This window comes from Myripristis murdjan, chromosome 1, assembly GCF_902150065.1.
Source record: "Myripristis murdjan chromosome 1, fMyrMur1.1, whole genome shotgun sequence".
In the NCBI taxonomy this organism is placed as follows: domain Eukaryota; kingdom Metazoa; phylum Chordata; class Actinopteri; order Holocentriformes; family Holocentridae; genus Myripristis; species Myripristis murdjan.
In genome coordinates, this window is record NC_043980.1 from 14,356,070 (window position 1) to 14,373,213 (window position 17,144).

General features: G+C 42.8%; 1 protein-coding gene across 6 annotated transcripts in view; it reads right to left on the minus strand.

Annotated features, from left to right (window-relative positions):
* Nucleotides 1-728: 728 nt before the first annotated feature.
* The window catches only part of LOC115356417 (myosin-10), a 63,060-nt gene continuing 46,644 nt past the window's right edge, over nt 729-17,144 (minus strand). For 5 of the 6 annotated variants that reach the window (XM_030047970.1, XM_030047907.1, XM_030047687.1 and 2 more), the window contains 17 exons: nt 15,385-15,597; nt 14,766-14,910; nt 14,335-14,541; nt 13,961-14,065; nt 13,604-13,756; nt 12,273-12,521; nt 11,903-12,115; nt 10,939-11,151; nt 10,451-10,612; nt 10,048-10,176; nt 9,815-9,903; nt 9,151-9,274; nt 6,191-6,280; nt 4,808-4,926; nt 4,240-4,348; nt 3,926-4,098; nt 729-3,028 (listed from right to left, as the gene is read on the minus strand). In XM_030047970.1, coding sequence (XP_029903830.1) covers nt 2,881-3,028; nt 3,926-4,098; nt 4,240-4,348; nt 4,808-4,926; nt 6,191-6,280; nt 9,151-9,274; nt 9,815-9,903; nt 10,048-10,176; nt 10,451-10,612; nt 10,939-11,151; nt 11,903-12,115; nt 12,273-12,521; nt 13,604-13,756; nt 13,961-14,065; nt 14,335-14,541; nt 14,766-14,910; nt 15,385-15,597 — 2,641 coding nt within the window. In that variant the 3' untranslated portion in view covers nt 729-2,880. The remainder of the gene's footprint in view (nt 3,029-3,925; nt 4,099-4,239; nt 4,349-4,807; nt 4,927-6,190; nt 6,281-9,150; nt 9,275-9,814; nt 9,904-10,047; nt 10,177-10,450; nt 10,613-10,938; nt 11,152-11,902; nt 12,116-12,272; nt 12,522-13,603; nt 13,757-13,960; nt 14,066-14,334; nt 14,542-14,765; nt 14,911-15,384; nt 15,598-17,144) is intronic. The other variant, XM_030047766.1, reaches the window with a different exon arrangement.

Consider the following 17,144-nt stretch of genomic DNA (forward strand, 5'->3'; position numbering starts at 1 on the left):
TTTTTTTTTCCTCAAAGCATTTTAATATTAACCTTTTTCTTCCAATTATGTCATCCCTGATGCTGTAAAGCCGCAATCATCAAAATCGGTGAGAATGAGAACGATTTCTACTCAAATGACATTTGTTGGATGTGCATTGTCAATCAAAGGTTTTGAGTGTAAGTGGTTGTCATTTAACTGTCATTTGCTGATTTTATTAATTGCAGCTTTAATCACGGCTGTCAAATCCCGCCTCCCAAACAAACAAAAACATTGCATCTACAATGAATATGCTTTATTTTCCTTTTACAAAAAGAAAAAAAAAACAAAACAAACAAAACAAAATCACCATCTAGAAATACAGGTATACAAGAAATAATATGGTGGGGGAGTATTTGCAGTTGAATGCCTGGTTGTTAACAGGCAGTTGGATAAAAACTTTTTAAAAAATGAGTTAACTACTTGTGGATGTTAAAGCTTTCAACCAAACGAAATCCCATGCAGCGCTCCGCTTCCCAAAAGCATTTTTAAGACTAAGAGCTTCTCCACGCCTCTGTACGGTAACGGGGCGGGGCTCGGAGGGTTTGTTTTAGTACCAAAATCCTTGTGGGAAACGCCGCCGCTCAGGAGCAGAGGGCACAGAGCTCCGCTTCTCATGTAGTTAATCATAATAATACTGATTTTTGACCCAAATACTCTAGCTAGGAGTTTACTATGAACAGGAGAGGTACACATTGGATATGATATGGAGAAGCACAGCAAAAAAAAAAAAAAAAAAAAAAGAAATAAAGGAATAAGTAGTGTATATTATCATTGTTTTACCTGTTTGGTCTTTTTTAGGGGTTTTATGCATCTGTATTACATGACAGATGTGAGTTTTACCACAGGTGAAATCCTTACATCCCCACTTATGCTCTTATTTAGTGTCTAAGGCACTTTTAAAGAAACATACTGTTAAGTGTTAACAATAGAGGAGGGGGCAAAGGATTTTTTTCTTCCACGGACAACCATCTTAATCCTCCCATCTACAATAAAGAGAAAGCCAAAACAAATGTATAGCTGATGGATGGATATGAGTTCACAAGTACAGAGAACGCTGTAGTGGCTTGGTCGATTACTGTCCAGATGCCTCCCCTGTGCGAGGCTGTCTGCAGTGTATCAAGCAGTGCATTTCAGTTATCTTTCCTAAGAGCTTTCCTTTCACCTTGCTGAAAAAAAATATCCTAGAAATGAACTTGAGAAAAACTGCAAGGGAAAGAGAAAAAAAAAAACAAACAGTTGCATTTTTTTTTTTTTGGACAACCTGACAGCTGCCTAGGAATACTAAGTGCTCGACCGGGTCAGTGGGTAAGTCAAAATTCGGGGTTCAGCTCCCAAAAATCATGGCACGAACATGTAAATGTAGTGAGATGACGACTTCATTTTCAAGTCTGCTCTTTATCTATTCAGACTACATGTTTTACCTAAGCTGTAATCATTTAGTGTCACATTCAAAACATGGAACTGCGAGGACTGCACGTCACAATGACGCTCTCGAGTGCAGCTCTTCGTGTTGGCTTCCAGTTTTAGAGGGAAACATTTCTGTGTGCAGTTCGGCGCATTTTCCAGCAATTCTCTCATGACGTGTCTACGCATCTTCTCACACCTCTCGCTAATCCATATCACAGAACATAAAAAACAAACAAACAAACAAAAAATTGTAGTGTTGCAAATGGTCAAACGTACAAAATGGGGGTTAACTTTGCGACCGAGCAGTTTTCTAAAATGACCCAGCAAGCCATCTGTTGCAAAATGCTGAGGCGAGATGAAGCAACAGAGAGAGATAAACATGAAGTTTTTCACAGTAATACAGTTTCCCCCCCAGTCCGTCTTGTTTGCTTCCTATTGCATGTCCAGATATGTTAGTTGCTCCTGTAGTTGTTGTAGTGTAGAAGCTGGACAACAGTCTGTACATCAGAAAGAGACTCATGCAACAAAAGTGGATGGCACGGCAGTTTGTTGGCATTGAGGACTGTGGTCTTGGTCGTGGGCTGAGTTTTTTTTGTTGTTGTTGAAAAAAAAAAACAATAAAAGAGGACAGTGTGTGTTTGGCTATCAGGCCTGTTGAGGGCTAAAAGGAGGGGGCTATCGTGGGGGCTGTGATGGCTTTTACACATCTTGGTGTTGTGAGCAAAACAACTAGAACGACGACTTGAGTGAACATTTCCTTGTAATCCTGCTTTTCCAGTTGGTTTGTGTGGTCACATACATTACATACTTAATGTGCACACCTCCCAACCTCTGCCTACGTTACACACGTGCATCACAAGCGCACACGCACGCACGCACACACACACACGCACAGTTTCACATGTATAAAAAGCACTTTGTACCTAAGCATACTTTCTCATTAAGCTGAGCACGCAATTCCAAGCCTATCAGGAGGGGACGAGGGAAGTTTAACAATATGATGAGGGGGGGATACATGGCCAGAAGACTTGCCGGGACTAGCAGCTTGCCAGAGTAGAGTAGAGTAAGGTAGAGTATAACAGAGTAAGGCAGAGTTGTCCATTCGCCCCCTGTCAGTCTCCAGGAGTGGAGGCCTGACTTCAGGGGTAAGGTGGTGGTTCTTCCTGCAAAGTTAACTGTGGGGCTGAGGGGCTGTCAGGGTTGAAGTCTTGCATTCTGCCAGGCAGGCTCGACCTAGCTTTACCAAAGACACCTTGTCACTTCAGTCGCCCTCTGTCCGGTGGTCAGAAGAGGAACAGAGGTGATGTTGGCGCCAAGGTTCTCTGGGGAAACTGGGTCCTGGTCACAGACGGGCGAGGTGGGGCGAGGTGAGGGTGGGAGGGGGGGGTAGTTGGTAGCGGTGATACTTTGAAGGAAAAGCGAGGTGAGAGGGTTGAGAGGAGGTTGCTGTGTTTACTCGATGTTGGAGGCTTGCGTCTCGTTGAGATCGCTGGCGCGGCTGTCGGCGTCGTCGTCTGATAGGTCCACGGAGGCGCCGTCCAGGTTGAGATTGCGGCGGCCTGAGCGGCTGGAGGAGAAGCTGCTGACGGGACCCCCGCGCCTGTCGCCGGCACACCAACACAACATGTTACACCTCTGAACCGACCACTCTGCTAAACACACATGCACTATCAGCTTTTGACAAACACACATTGCCTCAGCACCACTTCAAGGACACATCCAGCCTAAAACACACTGATTAACGACAAGAAGTGCTGATTTTCATTATGTTTCTGGTGCCACACTGCCTTAGGATGTATTAAACTGTAAGAACATGATGCGCACGGAGCAGCTGCAGCTACAGAGGAACTTAATGGGACAAGGAAGTGTCCTCTCCCTCCTCTATGCTAGATTTCTCCTTGTTTGTTTAACTTTGTATTTTAGATTGTCAAAATTACAGATGAGCGATATGGTTTTCTTAAGGCTGATAGGGATACCTGCCCACTCATAACATCAGATATCCAGATATGCATTTCTGTGAGAATAGTACAACTAAAAAAAATAAAACAACAACAACAAAGCACCATGTAAATTTTACACCTGTTTTGAATTTGACAGCTCTAGTGCATGCCAATTTCCCATTAGCCAAATAGCAGTAGTAATAATCAAAGTGGGCTTGGGCCAAAAATGGAAAATGGCTGACACTAACAGTCTGCTGATATCAGTCCATCCGTTGTTAAAATTATTTCTCTCAATTATATCCATTGTAGCTGTAATGAGAACATCTCTCAGCGATGTCAGTGATTAACTTTTGGCTAGACGGCTGCGGAATAACGAAACTACAACGACAAAATGGCACCAAAATGCATTAGACACATTATTTTTCTCTCCTCAATTCTTGTGCCCTTCACCTAGTGGCATGGTCTTCTTGTGCTTGCTTTATTTTATGAGTTTGTTTACTTTTATTTTACTGTTAAAACTTTAAAGAAAGAGCTCCGTCTGTGGCCCCTCTGTGTACCTGAGTCGGTTCTTGAGGGAGTTAACCTCCCGGGTGAGGCCGTCGCTGGCCTCTGTGGCGTCGTCCAGCTCCCTCTGCAGCTTCCTGCGGGAGGCGTTGGCCCTGGTGGCCTCCTCCTCCGCCTCCTCCAGCTGACGCTTCAGCTGCTTCATACGGGAGTTGGCTTTCTCCATCTGATGGGAGGAGGGAGAGACGGAGAGCAGGGTCAATCAGAGGTAAGGAAGACAAAGACTGGCGGGGTAAAGACAAGAGGGGCATGTTTCTGAGCATCCTAATTTAAATCCCAAGTAGATAAAAGGGCGGAGTCCCCTCACCTGCTCCTTGTACTGGTCGGCATGACGACGCTCATCCTCCACTTGCATCACCACCTCCTTCAGTTTCTTCTCTGTGCGGCGGACGATCTTGTTGGCAGCTGCTCTCTCCCTGGAGTTTAAACAGAAAGAAAAAAAGGAGACAAGAGCTCATTAACACCTGCATCTGACTTAAGGTGCAAGTGTATACACCCAGTTTGAGCCATGGCACCATAAAGCCATAAAACAATTCAGTTTTTCTGCAAAATCTCAGTAGCACATAATGTAAAATGCAGGACTGAGGCCAGAGGCTGTCAAACATTTCAGCATATGTCTCACTTTTTTTTTTTTTTTTTTTTTTAAATAGCAATTGCACTAATGTCTCAAAATGACCAAAAAAAAAAGTATTAATTACAATGACATATGTAGCACTATTACATTTATGACTTTATCTTGAACGGGCTGCTTATACAACAATTTGCCATCAATTATGTCACTTCAATTAAACATAATATTTACATAGAAGAATGCAAAATGGCCACTGTAACTTTAAGTGAAACCAAGAGATGTAGGAAGGGACTCGGACACTTACTTAGCCTCCTGCTCAAGCTGCTCCTCCAGCTGCAGTATTTTGGCTTCCAGGGCAGCGATAGAGGCCTTGAACTTTGACTTGACAGCCCCTTCCAGCTCTCCCAGCTTGGCTTTCAGCTCCTGTAATCATAAGACAATTGTTTTTTATTACAATAGGTGTAATCTATTGTTAATGCCATATAATTATGGTCGATCCAAACAACAAACCAGAGAAGAGGAGAAATAATCCAGGGGAACTTTAATGATCCCAGTGAAGAAAGTTGGGTAATGTATGTAATTTATGCAGGGAAATGGGGTTAATTGAATAATAGAAACACCACATTAAAAATAACTTAATAATAAATAAATTTTAAAAAAGGCTTGACTTGCATGTGCATCAGTCGAAAAGCTGATGATTTAATGTGGTTAATGTAACAGTCCCGAAATACAGAGGAACAGTGGACAAAAGTTGCAGCTCACAGGACAGATGCCTACAAAAACCTGCAACCTACAGCTACAAAATAAATGATGAATAAATAAAATTTTAAAAGGAAGAACACTGAATGAAAAATCTCTCAGTAAGTCTCGACAAAAGCTCTATGTCATGACCTCTGCATTGCTGGTAGGTATCACAGGGCTGCCATTCAGAAACCACTGGTATTTAAGGCTAACACATATTGTGATGAGCTGTAACCTGGTGTCAAGAACAAAACACTTGACCTTGGTGTATCTGAAAAAGTGAAATGGTCTCATGAGTCATCTTTTATCCTTTTACCAAAATCTGGGCAGGTTCACATTTGGCAAATGAGGCAAATGATGAACTGTATCTGCTGCTCAGTGCTGAACGTGGCGGTGGATCTGTGCCTGCTGAGCAGCCATCTCACAGGAGTCATGAGGATCGATGATTGCTCTGCATGGTCATATAACAGCCGGGGAAGATGCAGCCATTTTACAGCACCAGGTATACTTGGTGCTGCAAACACTGCTCCTTTATGATGTTTTACTGTGATGTGTTTTAACCAACTTGTGAGGCTGAAAGCAAATTTCCACATGTGGACAATAAAGATTATCTTATGTTTACATATTCCCATAAAGATGCTAATATGACCATAACCACTGTAACAATGAGTGGTTCTGTGAGCACTGGGAGGAAATCAAAAGCCTTCCACTGGCTGCTCAATTACCAGACTTAAATGTTATCAAGGGTTTTTGGGAAGCAAATTTCCACCTCATTCATCAATGAACAGGAGGCTCGCCTTCTCACGGGGGATTAAATGTGCATCTGAGGACTGTGGATGACCCGGATTGAAGCTGCTACTCCTTTTAAAAATTGATATTCACAAACTGTTCGGTCTTCTTGTTAGATTCTTGGACTTTGTCTATGTATGGAATGTGTTTAACAAACCTTGTTCTGCCTTTCCATCTGTTGCCGGGCGTTCTCACTTTTTTGGGCGGCACTACGCTCTCCGGCCAGCTCGGTGTTGAGGGTGTCAACCTGGGAGATAGGGAGGGAAGGACGTAGCAGTGGATGATAGTATAGAGTAATGGAAGAAATTAGAAAAGTAGACAATGAGAAAAGAATGGGAAGATAAAAAGTTTTGAGGCAGAAGACATGGAGGATAAAAGGGATGACAAGACAAAAGACAGATCAAGAGGAAGACGGGGCAGAGGAGAGGAAAGGGCAGAGAGGCAGGAGAGGGAGACAGAAAAAATAGTGTTGTCAGCATTAATAGTGTTTACAGTGTGATGTGCAGCTTCTGTGCAGAGCATTGGGATTATCGTTCAGAACGCAGTGCTGCCTGGTGGTGACAGCTGAACAACAGAAGCTTTTGCATTTGTTTACCAAATCACATTGAGAGCATTCTACATTTTACAGTGAATATTTCTTGCTTTTACTGTCACGGTGCTGCTAGGGCTTTGATTTCCTCACTCCTTACTCTTCAAGCACATCATGTTGGAGATCTAGGAATTCACACTTAATGCCACTTAAGTAGAGAGCGTCAGCCATAATGTAAAATGTACTTGTCACATGTTCATGATGCCAACACTTCCAATGCAAAGTATATGACTTTACTGTCAATTTGATAAAGCAAGGGTAGTGCAATTACACCTGCTGCTAACTGGCTTACTATGTAAATGTTTTTGTTTGTGTAAGAGGACATGCTTATTACAACAAAACTTTAGGTTAAGGAATTAACCACAGATTTATGATAACATGAGTGAGGTATCTCACTAAGGAAGATGCCCCCCACACTGTCCCCGAGAAGCTTTTGTCCATTAGGCTAGTTCTGACTGGCAAGCAGATGTGGCGTCTGCTTCCTACAGAACAGACTTGCTCCCAATATAAAACCCAGGCATAACATCCACCCATCCACCCTCTTCCTAGCTCCAGGCCAGGATGGTGATCTGGTGAGATACTTCATTCAAGTTATCAGAGAACCGATACCAAAGGTTCCCTTTGCTGTCATAAATGGAGATTTCACGGCGAGGCTTGCTTGCTGCACCACAGGTGGAGTGATGACTCCCCCTTGTGGTGTAAGGAAGGCCCACATAGCCATGTTCTGTTCTCGTTTTATTTTAATTTTTATGTTTTTCTTTAATACATGTGGCGGTGCGCTTGGCCCAGGGCCTGGGTGCACATCAGAATACAAGACTTTAGTGAGGGAGGACACTGGTCTATGTTTTTTGGCACTGGTTTGTGCTTATGTGACTTGGCTCGAGCTGCACAGAGCTCTCTGCCAGTTTTACCTTCCTCCATTTTGCTTTGCTGTGAACTGGGAACGCTGACACAGCCTCTGCACTCTGCTTGACAGGTCCAGATCATGCCCTTTCGAACTGGGTCAGGAACAGAACATCTCTTGGGGCGGGATGAGGCAGGCGTCTGGCTGAGCCGCTTTCCCTCCCCCATGACGCAAACTACTTAGCCCGTCTGTTTTTTCTTGGCTCCCGCAGTTACCCGGGGAGCGGTTTGAGGTCTGTAACCATGCATCATTTGTCCCATGGGACTAGAGTGGGTGCTGTCGTCGTATCACCTTCCAACTCAGCCTGATAAGCCAACAGAAGTGATGAGGCATTCAGGGCCCTCATGGACACTGCCACCACCTTGTAGCTTCTCAGTCATTGAAGACTGAAAGCAGTCAGCCTTGGATAGCAGGACTGGGCCCACTGATGTCATGGACTTCTGTTGGGCTGGAGGTGCAAAGCCAACAGAAGTTTGAGACTGGGGACAGGGGGGAAAAATTGTCCTTCATGTCAACCCAGTCCAATGCCAAATCTGCCTAGATGGGATTCTAGGCTGAAAGCAGGTTTCTCCATGACTGAGTGGCTTCCTCCAAGCACTCAGGGAAGAGTATGTGTCTCAAAAGAGAGCCACGCGCAATGCTCATAGGTATCTGGTGAAGCTAACACGGCCTGGGCTTGGTGCAGCCAAAGACACAAGGATCAGACCGCATGTGTGTCTGCCCTGGAAATCTTGTTCCTGCAGGCACATGCCTTGGTCTCAGGATTGACCTTAGTCGTGACGAGGGAGGGTCCAGGCTCCACCATCCATTCTTGGCTTTACTCCAGTGGGAGAAGCACAAAGCTGGTGTGGTGGCTAGCTGTAACTCTGTAACTTCAGTAGTTTGGAGTTACTGAGAGTTACTGCAGAGCTACTGCTCTCAGTTGTCAATGCAGCACAAGTTGGTGACCTTTGGTGACTAAGTGGTTAGCTCGCTTTGGGAACGCGAGCCTGTTGGCCCTACCTATGGCCAATGGACTTCTCGCTCCCAGGACTTTCTTGGGAGCGAGAGGAAGTCTCTCCTCTAGGAAGCAGACGTCAATAATTGCCAGCCAGTCAGGACTGCTAGATTGGAAAATAGCTTGTGGGACACAATGTAGTGGGGTGGGGGTGGGTGCCTTAGTGAGACACCAAAATGAATGTTTCAAAGAGAACAAATACTATTCTTCCCCCAAATTAAGAGCACATTTCTAATTTAGTTAGATTAACAGGGGGCATTCCCAGTGTTGTTGGGAGGGCGCCTGACATAAGATAAGATAAGATATTCCTTTATTAGTCCCACGGTGGGGAAATTTCACATCATTCTTTTTTAGTATGCTATTAAGACTGAACAAAACTCACCTTTGCAGATTGTGTTTTAAGTAATGATCTTTTAAACAGATAATTACTTACATTAATGATGACATTAATGATTAATGATTAAATGATCATTACTTACTGATTTTGACCTCCTTTTTGCACTTCATATTAGCTTTTGCTTAGATTCCCTTCATTGTTGATTCAATCTGTTTGCATGTGTCGTTCTTTAACTGTATTTGGAAAAATGCCATGTAATTATTAATAGTATTATTGTCTTGTGTGTCTACCTGCATAGTGGTCTTTCTGAAGCGGTCATTGAGCAGCTCCATGTTGCCCTGCTCCTCCTCCAGTTCCTCCTCCAGCTGGGCGATACGAGCCTCCAGCCTCCTCTTCTCATCCAGCAATGATGACCTGAAACAAACATTTCTATTAAACTTCTCATCCTAACTCTAATCCACTGATTTATACCAATTACAAAGATCTTAGCCTTTTACTAAACACAAAAGCCCACCTTAAGACCAAAACAAGAAATTCCAGTTTATTTAGAGCCTTTGAACAGCTACTATTACAGTCTCAAGAGGCTCTAAAACACCACTAACACACCCTAACCTAGACCCTCATAGCGGACAAGAAAAACTCCCACAAAACCCCAAAGGCCATCACAGGAAAAAAACGGAAGAAAATCTAGGCAATTACCACAGGAGTGCAATGGGTGCAGGGTGGACATTTAATAAACACAACAGAACAAATAATACCAACACTAAACAATAGCATTTCCCCAATAAAGTCCAGAAATGCATCTTTTCATGTGACCAGTTTTCTAATCTGATTATTAAAGTGTTTTTTTCACTCCACACAATAATAAAATACATAATATGGTGAGTCATGGGTGAAAAAAAACAAACAACTTGTTATGTGTTATTGCTGCACAAAATACAAGGTGACACTGACTTTCCAGAGGCACTGTTGGAGATCTCATCAGCCAGCTCATCCCTCTCCTGCTCAGCATGTCGACGAGCCCTTTCTGAGGCCGCATGGTCCTAAACAAACAAAACACACTCAATGTAATAACTATGAAGCTGAGTATGTTACTTGTTGAAGTTACCCAAGAGACTCACATTTCATACACACATTTCATACAATAAACTTTGTGTTCAGAACAACTCAGTAATGAGAATATGCACCTCCTGAAGCTGTAAAATTTCAGCCTCTAGGCTCTTGAGTTTCTTCTCGTTCTCCTTGGACTGGGCAAAGATTTCATCTCTGGAGGCCCTGGCCTCCTCAAGCTCTCTCTGATAGTCTTTCATCTGGGCCTACAGGAACAGAAACAGGGATTAAGCCTAGTCCAACAGGCAGGTTAGAGAAGACAATGCACAGGCTGGGTGTCCTCGGTGTTATAGTCACAGGAAATACAGTCATGAGCGATTGACATTGGTCAAACTAGTGAAGCTACTGCATAGCCGTGGCAGCAATATTGCATCATATGTCAGCTGTCTTTCATTGGCTATAAAAAACATTGTCATGCAAAATCTGAGGTTTGTATAATTTAGTTGACCAAGACAGGCAAACAGAGGTGTGTCTGTGCACCTGTAGTTTCCTGAGTTGTTTGATGGCCTCATCCCTGCCCTTGTTGGCCGCTTCAATCTGCCCCTCCAGCTCATTTAGGTCCATCTCTAGCTTCTTCTTAGCAGCCACAGCCAGAGCCCTCTGTTTCCGCTCGTCCTCCAGCTCTGCCTCCATCTCTCGCACCTGGTGGAGCAAAAAAACGAACAAACAAAAAACAAAAAAAAAAAACCAAACAGAGCATGTCAGGTCAGGAAAAACAGCATCCTAGTGCTGAAAGCTCACATAGCCCACACTTATAAATTTAAAATGTGTGACTTTATAGCATTGTCTACCATCAAGACTTGCAATAAGACTAGACTAAACATTCTGCAGAACTGGGATGGCTGATTAATAGGTAAGGTCTGAAATTTAGTAGGTCTCAGGTACAAATACATTAATTTGGTGTAGCATGACACCTTTTTACCAAATGGAGACACTTATTAACCCCCTTGTCCATGTACCCTCCCTACCTGCTTGACCAATGCCCTCTTCTTCTCCTCTCCCTGCTCATCTCTGGCCTGCAGGTCCCGGTCAAACTGGGCCTTCATGGCCTGCATGTTGACCTCAAGACGCAGCTTGGCATCCTCTGTGGCCTGCAGTTCGTCCTCCAGCTCCTCCAGCTGAGTCCTCATCTCCTCCACCTGCTGCTCCAGGGTGCGCTTTGACTTCTCCAACTCATGGACCTGTATGCAGCATCAGAAGAAACGAGTCCAGACATTACCATACCAACAAAACATACTGGACAAAGTCTGCATTCAGGGAAGAAGGAACGCCTTTGCATTCCTAAATGGTTTTTGAGAAAGACTTGAATCAACCCAAAGAATTTAGGAATGACTCTTGAGATTCTAAGTGCCTTTTAATTTTGTTAAAATCGACCTGTGATCAATCACACTGTATTCTGAGAAAGCAAAAAAGTACTATAGCCAGGTATAACTGCATCAAAAACACATTTGAGATAGAATTACCTAAACTAGCACCAAAGGTAGTCAGAGATGAATTTGGACACATTTGTGGCAAAATGTGAATGAAACGTGTTACACTTCAACATAAATGACAACTACAGTATGTAGAAAGGAAATACATTTCGCTCATCGACAAACACACATAAAAGCAGCCAGCAGCTCAGAGAGTGACACACTGGATAGTCAGAATAGACTTTCTCTGACTTTGCATTTAAAAAAATGCAAAGTCAGAGAAGAAGTGATGTGTGGTGATTTGCGTTGTAGCCAGTTCCAGAGAAATACAACTTCAATGTATAAATTGAATTTTAGGTGTGAATGAAATCCAACTAAATCATACCTATACACAAATCTGATAAGAGATACAAGATGTAAAAAGAGACACCAGCTTTTCAACCACAAATGAAGGCCTCAGTCTCTGTCATGTCTGGACAATGCATCAACAGTGCAGGGCAGAAGATAGAAAGCCACTCACGTTTTTGCCAACGTCGTCCTTGGAGCTCATCAGGTCCTCCATCTCAGCGCGGAGCTGCTTGTTGAACCTCTCCAGCTCCTCTTTGGCGTCCAGAGCCTCCTCCAGGGCTCTGGCCATAGACAGAGCCTTGGTCTCCTTCTCCCTGGCCTCAGCCTCTGCACGGTCACGCTCCTCAGCATAGCGTGCAGAGATGGTCTTCTCCTCCGCCAGCATCTAGTAGTAAAAGCAGGGGGATTAGAGTGGATCTACTGTACCAGAAGTCAAGTTCAGAACACATAATATACAATATATAATACAATCTACCACTTTGAGACATGAAAGGAAAATAAGACCCATTTTAATTAATCCTTTTTTTGGCTAAGTACTATACCTGGTCAAACTTCTTCTGCTTCTTCTCCAGGTTGGAGACAATCTGTCTCTGGTGATCCAGGTCCACCATCAGGTCATCCAGCTCCTGCTGCAGTCGGTTCTTGGTCTTCTCCATCTTGTCCATGGCCATGGCCTTCTCCTCCAGACGCTGGCTGGTCAGCTCCACATCCTTCTGGAGTTTTCTCTTCACCTCCTCCAGGCCCTCCATCGCTCCTACATCCTCCTCCAGCTTCTTCTTTGTCTCCGCCAGCTAGAAGAGGGAGAGTTGTTATTGATAGAGAATTTATCATTACATATATTTATAATATTTTAAAGCCTTCCTGTTTCATTTTATTTATTATGTGTTAGACTAAAAGCAATGTAGTAAAGATTTTGAGATGTCATCAAAATAAACAGAGCTATAAGGAGGAAACTGCAAGATGGGTTGACTTATTAGAAAGGTGGGAAAATCATGCTCTGTGTTACCAATGTTGTATGTGATGGCAAGACTGAGATATTATTTACATGTCAGGTATGAAAAATAGGTATTTGACATAATTTAAGGTGTTTCAGTAATGTAATGTTCCACATTACTACTGCTATATCATTATCAGCTTAAACTGATCATTAACCAACATTCATGATATGACAAAAAGAAAATAGGAAAAAAAAAATCCATATATGATAAAATTAAGAAAATGGAACATTTCAATTTTTTTTTATGTAATATAGGGCAGGTCACTGAATGGACACTGAAGGGTGACATTTTAACTTTTTTGCATTCTTAAGACAAGTCTAATCCACAGACTGCAGCACAAAAATTCTCTGAGTAACAACAATGATAAAATCTGCTGGACTCCATATTTCATTACTGCTTTATATTTTATTGCCTTTTCCTTTACTGTTCTCAGCTACTACTGTTTGGCATAGGGCTAATAATATGCACTCCCACTGTTCAACTTGCTTAACTCCTGCCCATTTTCCCTTGTTAATTGAAACCACACGTCTTGCAGTGAGCTCTGATTTCCGTTTCATGGGGTCTTTTAAGTTGCTGCAATCCATCTGCACGCTGTTATGCACACTGGTGACAGGTGTTAACAGTTGGAAATCCTGCTTGGCCCTAATCTTGGCACTCACTCAAACATCAGGGGTACATGAAAAGTTTACCTGCCTCATGTATATGTGCACATATTATGTGCCCAACCTGCAGATGAGTGTGTGTGTATGTGTGTCTATGGCTGCAGCTGCATGACCATATTCACCACTGACCTGTGCGTGCATGTTTCTCATTGACTAATTAATGTGACTAACTAATTACTGTGAGTATGTGTTCCTGTTAAATCCACTTCCTACCTGAGCTTGCAGCGTCTGCAGCTGTTTCTCCAGGTTGCGTCGTGCCTCCTCGTCCTCTTCCTGCTGCTCCAGCAAGGTACTCTTCTCCTCCTCCAGCTGGCGGATACGGCTGCTCAGGTTCAGTTTCTGTCGGGTCTCCTCCTGGAGCAACTCCTACACACAACATAGAAATGTGATCAAATCATGAAGTAATAAGCCAAAAATGCGTATTAATTAGCAATGAATGGGAGTTTTGTAATCACAGAGGAAGAAAAAACAAAAATTTCAAGGTATGTGAACATATGAAAGGGTGTAGCTTCACACTTCTGAACAAAGTTATTTTGACAGGGAGGAAGCTGCTTGTGCTGTCTGTCATACCTGTGTGTCCTGCAGCTGGCTTTCTAGGCTACCGACATCCTTGGCCAGCTTGATGCCCTTCTTCTCCGCTTCTTCCAGCAAGGTCGACGCATTGTCCAACTCAGTCTGTCAACAAGGAGCAAGAAAAACGGAGTTAAGCCCCAATCACCGTATAACAGGCCAAACAAAGACACACAAATTCCATTAATTTACAACTAGGCTTATATCAACACTGATTAGGTTTGACTGCTGTGCTCAAGATTTCTCTGCACATTAAGTGGAAAAATAGGATTTGCAGTTACCAAGATAACATGAAAACTATATGCTTGTAGTTTATATCACATGCATTACTGGTTAATTTCTCTGCTTCTACAACTTTCAGGCAGACCATGTACCTGGAGTTTGTGTGAGCGTTCGGCCAGCTCTCCCTTGGCTCTCTCTCCCTCGGTGACCCTGGCCATAAACTCCTGAAGCTGGGCCTCCAGTTTCTTCCTCTTGTGCTCTGACTCGGTCTTGGCCTGCTGCAGACCCTTCACCTCACTGGCCAACTCCTTGTTGTCGCTTTCCAGGCTCTGCTTGTTCTTTTCCAGGTTGGCTTTGAACTGCAAGTAATCCCAAACTGGTGGTTAAAAATGGGTGTTTTTTTTTTGTTTTTTATATTTGTACTTGAAATTCCTCCCTGTAGTGTGTTAATACTAGACTGAGATAAAGAAAAGGGAATAAGGGACCGTATGCAGGCAACAGCGTATGTATATGTCAGAAATAGAGGTAACCTACAGGTTTAAAATATAAGCATTACAGGTATGATAGTTGTTTGAAGACCCACCCTCTTGGCCTGTTCCAGCTGTTCAGACAGCTCTTCCAGGGCGGTGGCATGCCTCTGTCTCATATCCTGGATCTGTGCCTCATGGTTCTTGGTCTCCTCATCTATGGCCTTCTTCAGCTCTGCCACTTCTTGCTCTCGTTTGGTCCTGGAGTTGGGAGACAACAGGGGAGGGTCAGGGGGTTAATGAAACACATAGGGGTTGTGTACATGAAATCATTCCACTTTGCAATGAATGTACCATATCATATGGCAAACAGACATCTCCGTACAGTGCTGGCTGTCAACATTTAGTACTCTCACAGTAAAGCCTTCTTTTGACTAAACTTTGAATAAACTGTTTCGGCACCAAATATGAAATAAGACAATGCTTTGCAACCTGAGCCAGCCACCACTGTTGTATCACATAAAACAGAATACACACCTGCTCAGTTCAAATTGAGATTTGGATACAGACAGCTTTAATATCTAAACTGCACATGACCTAAAACTGTATGTAGTTTCTTTTTTATCTGATGCATAAAGGCTAGTCTTTCACCAAGCATTACAGTTTTTGAGCAGTTCCAGTAAAAGTATGAAAACCATCAAAGACCACAATGCGATGAAAACATTAAATCAGTACCTGAGTTCCTGCTGTGCAGCGGTGGTGTCCAGTGTGTCCTCCAGCTCTGTCTTCAGCGCCTCCAGCTCCTCACTCAGATCCCTCTTGAGTTTCTCAGCTTTACTTCGTGACATCTTCTCTGACTCCAGGTCCTCCTGCAGCTCCGTCAGCTGAGCCTGCAGCTCCCGAACCTGCTTCAGGGCGTTGTTCTTCTGGGCTGCCTCCTCATCACTCCTGCTCGGGACACACAAGGCACAGGTGCAAGTTTATTTGTGCTGTTTTTAATCACTGTTACAGTCTCAAAGGGTTTCACTATGTTCACACACTGAAAATACACACTGAAAGAAAACACCTGAACAAAGACGGATTCCTATAGGTTCATTTCCTGAGACCATTCTCCTAAAGAACATTAATAATAAAAGATTTTAGTGTTGTGATAATTTCTCTTCAATGCAAATTTAACGAGTATATTAACCTTAGAGGAGCTTTTATTGACAGTCCTAACAGTAGCTTTGAAATATACATATTAGTGACGTGTGGGTCAGCTCTGGTGTGACCCACATCAACATTTGGATCAGATGGTGATTTGACAGACTGTTGAATATAAGGACATAAGGAAGTTTATTGTCATTGTAATTTCTACAACGAAATTGAGTTTGGCACTCTCATAAAAGCAGCACGGTACAACAAAGAGACAAACCCTATGATGAAAATGTGAATTAATAATTGTAAAAACATGGAGTAATAACACATGAAGTGGACAGTACACTTTGCTCTGCATATAATCGAACAGAAATTTATTAACCAAGTCCTATCAATGCAATGAAACAAGTATTGCCAAGTCTTCTGTTCATTTTCAAAGTAGTGAATTAACGTGTGGGGTTAAACATATTATTGAACATTTGTCTTCACCAACACTATTTTTCAATCCACACAAGACACAGAAACTTTGACAAACTGTACATTTCTACCACATACATAGTAATAATAAGTGATTAAATGAAAGGCTTGGCATCCTTCATCTCAGTTTGAGTTGATTTATAAGACTAAATATAAAAACTCGACACCAGCAAACACAGTGTTTGGATTAGAACTGCTAACAGTGCACACAGGGTGGCAGTGTGGTAAACCAATATGTTGTTAAAGTGTAAGATGAGATGAATCAGTGTGTAATACAAGAGTGTGTATCCGCGCAGTCAAGAGAAAAAAATACAATATAATGAGGCAGCATATTTGCTAATGCTGGAAATGCAGCCAAACAGAACTCATGCTGGCAGCAATGTAAAGCACTGCTTACCCACTTGGAAATTCACTGAACAAACACATTAAAACCCATAATGATTAAATTATATAAAAGATAAACATATTAACAGAGCATTGGCCTTGATAATAGGCTTTAATAACGCATATCAACCTCAAATACCCCATTATCCAAACAAAGGTAATACAATCCTCAGAAAGGCCACTGAGTTCCAAGTGAGGTGCCTCAGGAGTAATGAAAGTTTAATTGTCTGGGGCTGTGAATAAACCGGTGATTTCTGTGTGTGAAATTAGACAGACGGACATTTTCCATCAACACACGCTGTCTGTACAAATGGCCTGGCCTCAGTAGGCAGCTGCCAAGTACGTCGCATCAGAATGATCTGAGCTGACCTTCAGTGCAACGACCTCCACAGCTGTTGTACCTCATTTGTAAGCAGCCTTATGTCAGCTAAATTGAAATAATTAAATATGACACCAAACATGTTGCTCAGGAATTTCTTTCCCGCTGTGTGGCAAAT